This window comes from Argentina silus (assembly GCF_951799395.1).
Source record: "Argentina silus genome assembly, chromosome: 22".
NCBI lineage: Eukaryota > Metazoa > Chordata > Actinopteri > Argentiniformes > Argentinidae > Argentina > Argentina silus.
In genome coordinates this window covers 10484383-10491882 of record NC_139676.1, presented here as the reverse complement: position 1 = coordinate 10491882, position 7500 = coordinate 10484383, and the positions used below count along the sequence as shown (strand labels likewise).

The 7500-nt window shown below is 46.0% G+C and overlaps 1 protein-coding gene across 1 annotated transcript in view; it reads left to right on the top strand.

Annotated features, from left to right (window-relative positions):
• The window catches only part of card14 (caspase recruitment domain family, member 14), a 13417-nt gene extending 6846 nt beyond the window's left edge, over nucleotides 1-6571 (top strand). The window contains exons 12-20 of the mRNA XM_083693964.1: nucleotides 126-342; nucleotides 588-714; nucleotides 1820-2090; nucleotides 2388-2451; nucleotides 2646-2760; nucleotides 3003-3167; nucleotides 3581-3702; nucleotides 4272-4387; nucleotides 4698-6571. Coding sequence (XP_083550090.1) covers nucleotides 126-342; nucleotides 588-714; nucleotides 1820-2090; nucleotides 2388-2451; nucleotides 2646-2760; nucleotides 3003-3167; nucleotides 3581-3702; nucleotides 4272-4387; nucleotides 4698-4905 — 1405 coding nt within the window. The 3' untranslated portion in view covers nucleotides 4906-6571. The remainder of the gene's footprint in view (nucleotides 1-125; nucleotides 343-587; nucleotides 715-1819; nucleotides 2091-2387; nucleotides 2452-2645; nucleotides 2761-3002; nucleotides 3168-3580; nucleotides 3703-4271; nucleotides 4388-4697) is intronic.
• The last annotated feature ends 929 nt before the right edge of the window (nucleotides 6572-7500 follow it).

Genomic DNA, 7500 nt, shown 5'->3' with positions numbered 1-7500 from the left:
ACAGAGATAAAGAGATAAAACCACTCCCACGTCCTCTCTCCCTCTGTAAGCCTGGAGAGCAAAGAGAAAGAAACAACAATGATAATCTCCTCTCCGCCTTATCTCTCCCTCTCTCCCATCGCTAGTCTCCCCAGGTCGTCGGCCCCGCCCTTCCTGCTGCGCTCGCGTCCCCGCGCCATCCGCATCACAGGCCGCGTCCTCACCATCTCCTTCCAGGGCGGGGCGCTGCTGAGCCAGCTGCAGGTGGTGGGGGGCAACAAGACGGGCGTGTTCGTCCACAAGGTCACCAAGGGGTCAGCCGCCCACTCTGTGGGCGTCAGCCAGGGGGCACAGATACTGGAGGTGAGGGGGGAGGGGGGTTGTGCGTGTGTGTGTGTCTGTCTGTCTGTCTGTCTGTCTGTCTGTCTGTCTGTCTGTCTGTCTGTGGATGTCATGTACAGTACATGCAAACACAGACAAACCCCCAATAGAATCCCCATAATGCCCCCACTTGAGCATGGCAGCCATTTTGTGTCAGAGCCCTCATATGGCCCAGTTTCCATGAGTCCAGTACAATACTAATACGGTTTGGTGCGGCTGTGTTGCAGGTGAACTATGAGCAAGCCCAGAAGACCCTGAGGATGGTACTGGAGGACTCCACCCTGGAGGAGGCGCTGTGGGCCCTGGGGCAGGTCGAAGGCTACTGCCACCTCTCCCTCAGGCCCAACCAAGATGGTGAGACTTGAGCTCCACTACAATACTTCTAGAATACATCCTTCCTTCCTTCTTTCCTTCTTTCCTTCCTTCCTTCCTCCCTTCTTCCCTCCCTTCCTTCCTTCCTTCCTTCCTTCCTTCCTAGTCCCTTTCTTGAAGCAATCATGCGTGAAACGCATTTAGATTTGTGAAAGCAAGGGTTTCACTGGGGGTATCACACCCATGCAGTGATAGCCATCACTAGCAACACATACCCACATTGTTTATTTAAAGTACGCAGCAACAAGGTTGTGTCGAGCTGAAAGGTGTTCACAAGGTTATAGGGAGAGGGAATGTTTGTCCTCTTAAAACCTGAAGAGCTGTCTGTCAACAATTACACGTGCGTTCTACGCGTCAGCGCTTCTCACTGAGTGGAGCAATGTGGAGAGGCTGTGAGTTCTGAGATAACGCTGGTATCTCGTGTTGCAGGCGAACGTGACTTCAGTAGAGCGTGTCGCCCAGCTAACTCAGAGCTTCACTTTTACTTCAGAGATTCTAGACGCTGCGTGTCTAGATAAGGAAGACATGATGAATGCTGTTGGACTAGTCAGTGTCCTGATGCATTCCAAGTACCCTAGATGGAAATTAACCAATAGAAACTTGTTTTAGCCAGTTTTTTGGTACGTTATGCAAGTTACAGGGGTCGCTTTCTACATTTTACATTGATGGCATTTATTTTATTTTATTTAAATGGCTGTGTTTACAAGTCAGCGGAGATCAGGGGAGGCTGGTGGAGGTAGAAATCGGAGGACAGGCTCATTGTAATGCTTGGAATGGAATGAAGAACGGTATTTAATACCTGTAAATACATAGAGATACATACAGTACATAGGCGTATCATTTACATTTACATTTATGGCATTTAGCAGACGCCTTTATCCAAAGCGACTAGGGATTCAAACAGAGCAAAAGATACATAAATAGATATAAAAGAGAATATAAATGTAAGTTAACATATAATAATTCCTCAAATTATATTGTGCTTTTCTAAGACCCAAACACGCTTTACAAAAAAACATTCATATACTGTACATGAATACAAATAATCATGCGGATCTTTGATATCCCTCCCCCCTCTCTCTCCCAGCCTATGAGAAGCTTCTCCTCCAGCTGAGTAGTGGCGAGGCCTCGTCAGGTGACTCCTTCTACGTGCGCGTCAACATGTCCCTCCCCGGTAACAGCGCCTGTAACGGTGGCAGTGGCTCCTCCCAGACCGGGGCGCTGACCGTGTCCTGCAACGACGTCCTTCACGTGAGGGACACGCGTCCAGCGGGCACCGAGCGGTCCTGGACGGCCAGCCACGTCCACCCCTGCCAGCCGGTGGACCTCAAGACTGGCACCCTGCCCAACTACTTCAGGTAGACTGATTTGAAAAAAAAACTTCCTTCTTCTAGCATTGTGACTGCCAAGGGCACCTGGTCCTTGTTGTAGTCGTTTTGGATAAAAGCGTCTGCTAAATGTCAAAAAAGTAACTGTAAATGATACTGTATGCGTTCGATGTACTGCACGAAAAACACTTTTCTGGTCAAAGTTATTCAATCATCAGGTTGTCTGGGTATCTTTGAAGAGTCAGCACTGTGAGCGGTGATCTGTGGTGAAACTTGAAGCAACTGAAAAAATGAGACAACTGCGTGTGTTTGTTGTGTGTCCTTCAGAGCACAGCGCCTGCTGATAAGAGCCATTGAGGACATGAGCTTCCAACCCAGGACCTGCCCAAAGGTACCAACTGTCATCTACGTCTCTACCGTGCTTCTTCAGTTGCTAATGCAGTCAATCTGTCAATTAAAGTACTGCCACAACCAAGCCAGAGCAGCTGACACACTGTGTACTATAGACAACTATATAGTGGATATTCCAAAACCTTTCCTGAACATTCCCAATTTCTACTCTTCCCGGGAATAATCATTCCCCAGGCGGCGGGCCAGAAGCAGAAACGAAAGGTGGTGCGTATCGTCAGTACTGGTCGTCAGCAACGGAACCCTCTGTGGGTCAGTGTGGAGGACAGCAAGGACAAGGCCACTGGGCCAGGTACAGACACACACACACACACACGCACACACAGACACACATACAGACACGGGGTTGGACTGTCAGTCATATTGATTAACACATACAATACTGCCCCCTAACCATTGGATTAGCATCTTCACGGAGGGCCAACTCCTAACTTTCACATAAAACATGCACTGACGTCAGTGTCCACTGCTGTAGTACGTAGTCATATTGCCTTTGTTATACACTGAATGTTGATATCCGGTCCTCTCCTGTAGGTGATTTGTCTGCCCCCAGGGGCAGTGTGACCCTCATGCCCTACACCCTGGTCACCCCGCACTACCCCCCCATCTGCCGCCCTGTCCTCCTGCTGCCCACAATCTTCGGCCGTGTCATGAACAAGAAGCTGGCCGAGTGGCAGGGCTTTCAGCTGTGTGAGCCTGGTGAGAGAATGGGCCTTTGTCTCTCTTTCTCCATCCCTCCTTCCTTTTTCTTTCTCTCTCTCTCTCTCTCTCTCTGTCTCTCTCTCTCTCTCTCTCTCTCTCTCTCTCTCAGCTCCTTTGTTTCTGAGGGAATGTGAATGGGAGGGTTTTCAACTGTGTGAGACAAGTGAGGGTCGTCTCGGCATGATGATGATGATGATGATGATGATGACAATGGTGGTGGTGATGGTGATGACGAAGACGATGGTGGTGTTGATGATGATGATGATGGTGGTGGTGGTGGTGGTGGTGGTGGTGGTGGTGATGGTGGTGATGATGATGGTGATGATGATGGTGATGATGATGATGGTCATGATGATGATGGTCATGATGATGATGATGATGATGACTATTCCTCCCCTCCGCCCTCCCAGAGCTCCTCAGCTCCAGTGAGTACGCCGCCAGGCTGCAGAGGTCGGAGGTGCTGGAGGAGTGTGGGCAGGGATGTCAGCACCGCTGCTACACCATGCAGAGCGTGGAGAAGGTCATGAAACAGGTCAGTTACCTCCAGCCCTCCTCTGTACAGTTCCACTATTGTTAATAATAATTTAAAAAATAAAATAATAATAATAATAATAATCCTTCCTTCTTCTAGCATTGTGACTGCCAATGGCCCCTGCTCCTAGCATAGATTTTTGCTTATGATGACTGATGGATAGATGATTCACTTACTTTAGACAAATGTACTTGTTGTAAGTCGCTTTGGATAAAAGCGTCTGCTAAATGTCAAAAATGTAAATGTATTTGAGTGGTGCCAATGAGCTTCAAATAGTTTCATATACAGGAGCCTCCTGGTTCACGCTTCCTGATTTACCCAATATAGATTTATTTTATTTTTTTATTGGACTAACAGCCGGTTGCCTGACAACATGTTGCATTGCTATAATGTAAAGGAAGTATTTGGCGTTGGCCCTGTACCCCATTGGCCTGGCTGTTCCTTCTAGAACACTCTGGAACTCCTCACTCCTGCTTACTACAGTGGGTTTCTATTTGAAGGCCACACACTCTGCTGGAAAACTAATGTGCTCTCTGTCCTCCTCTTCCTCTTCCTCTTCCTCCTCTCAGGGGACCCACTGTGTGCTGCCTCTGGGGCAGGACTGTGTCCGTCGGCTGCACAGGGCAGACATCTTTCCCATCATCATCTTCATCGCCCAGTCAGAGCGCAGTGCCAAAAAACTCAGGTAATTAGTCATGTGATGTTTGGTTTGAGTTATCATTGGGACTGTTCCAATACTATTGACAAAGTGTGTTTGTGTGTTGTCGTGTGTGTTGTCATTGCTCCATGGGCTCGGCCTGTTGGATTTTTTTCCACCTCCTAACTTCGTATTTTCTCTCCCTTCCTACCGTCTCTCCCTCTCCCCTTCCTACCGTCTCTCCCTCTCCCCTTCTCACCGTCTCTCCCTCTCCCCTTCCTACCGTCTCTCCCTCTCCCCTTCCTACCGTCTCTCCCTCTCCCCTTCTCTTTACCCGTCCCTTTCTTCCCTTTCTTAGGAGTAAGATGAATCGCCGTGGCTGGTCAGAGGAGCAGCTGTTGGAGTGTTCTCGCAGCGAGGAACCCCTCCTGGACAAACTGCCCTGCCTCTACCGCAGCGTGGCGCCCGACTCTTGGTGCGACAGCACCGCCCTGCTGACCAACCTGCGCACCATCGTCTGGGAGGAGCAGCAGAAGATCGTCTGGGTGGAGCCCGATCTGTGGTGACGTCTCTCGTAGAATGGAGAGTAGGATAGAAAACAGTGGATTAAAATAGAATAGAATCCAGCCTTGTACACTTGTACAGGAGATGCAGATTTCATAGAGTAGAATAGAATAGATTAAAATAGAATAGTTCATAGTTTATTGTCAGAGAGGGAGAACATTCTTCAGAAATACAGTAGACGCGGATTTCATTGTATGTCTACATGAGACCAAATGATCACACACCAATACAGCAATGGAACGGGAAATGGCTTCACTTGAGGGGTTATGCAGGCATATCTGTGTCTATGCTATGATACATACTGTAAGTGCCAGGTAAATATGAATACATGTGGTATGAAAAAAGGCACATCAACTACAGTATGTTAGGCTGTGAGTCATGTTATGCTATGAGTCATGTTATGTTCTGAGTCATGTTATGCTATGAGTCATGTTATGCTATGAGTCATGTTATGCTGTGCCCCGTTCACTTGTATTCTCCACTTCTTGTTTTTACAGTTGAACTACTAGTTCATCATATTTAAGGCACTAGCCTCAGATTGGATACCTATGGGGCTTTACACACTACAGGGCCGACCCAAACCTTACTGTGCCGGCTCGGATATTTTCCTTTTACATTGTCTACTGTTTCAGCAACTATGGTGGATGCGTAACTTGGCCAGCCCAGTACAGCACGGCTTGGCTCGGCTCGGCCCAGCTCAGCTCAGTTCAGCCCTGGAGTGTCTATGAGGTTAACCTTTACTGCCATAAAGATCCTTTAATGTCATATACTGTGTATTGTAAATGGAGTGTACTGTATTATATACAGAATATGCTGTATCATATACAGGATTATATAGAAGATGCCATGCCAGTTGAAAGTTCTGTCTCTTGTGTAATATTTTCAGTTGTTTTCATATAAAGACGGGTTTAAAGGCTGAAGCTGAAGTGTGACTCTCAAAGCCGAATTTAACACAAATGACGATCGGTCTGTATTTGGACTCGTACTAGGATGTAACTAACGCATACTAAGATATATTTTAGATTCATTCAAATGTATTAAGAGGTAAGATGTATTGTGGAATAGCTGCACATGGAGTTCAGGTATTGTTGGCGTTTAGTCACCATAGGAATGAGGATGCAGCTTTGCTAAGGGCTATTCCCCTTGTCATGCTTACTTGATTCATGTCCCCATACACACCTCTTCCCCCCACTCCTCCACCCACATCCATTCTTCATGGTCTTTCCGTTCCCTCATAAACAACCAGTAGTTAACGCACCCACCTTCAGTCAGTTCTTTAAAACATGCTCCTGCTTGAGATTGTATCTGTAAGTGAGTTCTCTAAAAACCGTGTGTCTAAGATTGATAGGCAAGGCCGTTTGTCCTATCAGATTTGGTGGGCATTGTTTTCACGACTTATCATAGATAGGGTAGAATGAATAGAGCCCGCACACTGAAATGCTCCACCACGTACCTTTATGAAACAAACAACTTTTCGATCCGACAAGGACCTTCGTCAGGTCGTTTGTTATCATAGATAGGAAATTAATGCAAGTGAAGAATGATGATGGATGAGGGTTTACGGGAAGAATTGTATTATTTATGATGTAATCTCTCTTCTAGATGTTTTACAATGAGTGTGTCTGTCTTTTGCTCCCAGATGTGCTTTGAATACATTAATACAGCTGATTTACAATTCATGAAACACAGACTAAGATTATTGAAGTATTGTCATCATATAACTATATAAATATGATTTCTAATGGAATGAACGGTTTTCATGTACATTCGAGTATGTGATGGTAATTAATGGAATTTGTAAGAATTTCCAGTACGGTTAACGTCGCATCGTTAATTTGGTTTCAACGTCATTCATTTGGTTTGAACAGACCTGTAATCAATAAACCTGCAAATGAGGATGGTTCGGAGTGCGCACGCGCCAGGTGAGTGTTGTCAATTGATGCTCCCAACCACCGCCAGAGGGGGCAAGAGTCAAAGGCTTTATGACACCAACCTGAAGACGCAGAGAAGCTATACGTTAAATGGAGGTGAACTACAACCAAGCGACGGGCTGTCAAAGTAGGCCTACTCCGTCTTTAATAATTGTTGAACAATTGACTGAATAGATTAGATTAGATTAGATTAGATTCAACTTTAATTGTCATTGTGCAGAGTACAAGTACAGAGACAACGAAATGCAGTTATATGTAGCCTATATGACATTGTTTGGTAGCCTCTACAGAAATACAACGAGTTCTGCTTTTGAAACGGACGAGTTCTGCAACATGGACGACGGTTAATTGGTTAATTGTGTGAGAATAATCACGTTCGGCATGCATGTCCAAGATTAATCTAAATATTCCATTAATATTGAAGAAACAAGACCAAAATATCCAACCTATATTTCGTGTAACATGAGGCAAATGAAGCATTAGGCCTATCGCCACGACAAGTCCTGTTTTTGAACTACTCAAGCCCAGCTCGCCCAGAGAGAAACGTCATTCGTTTTTCTGTCAGTTTGTACTTGTTTATTGTGTTTATGTCGTTAGAAATGACAGTTATGTCTATATATGTGGTTATACAAAATAGCAGCCCTTCACATGATAAAATGTAATTTC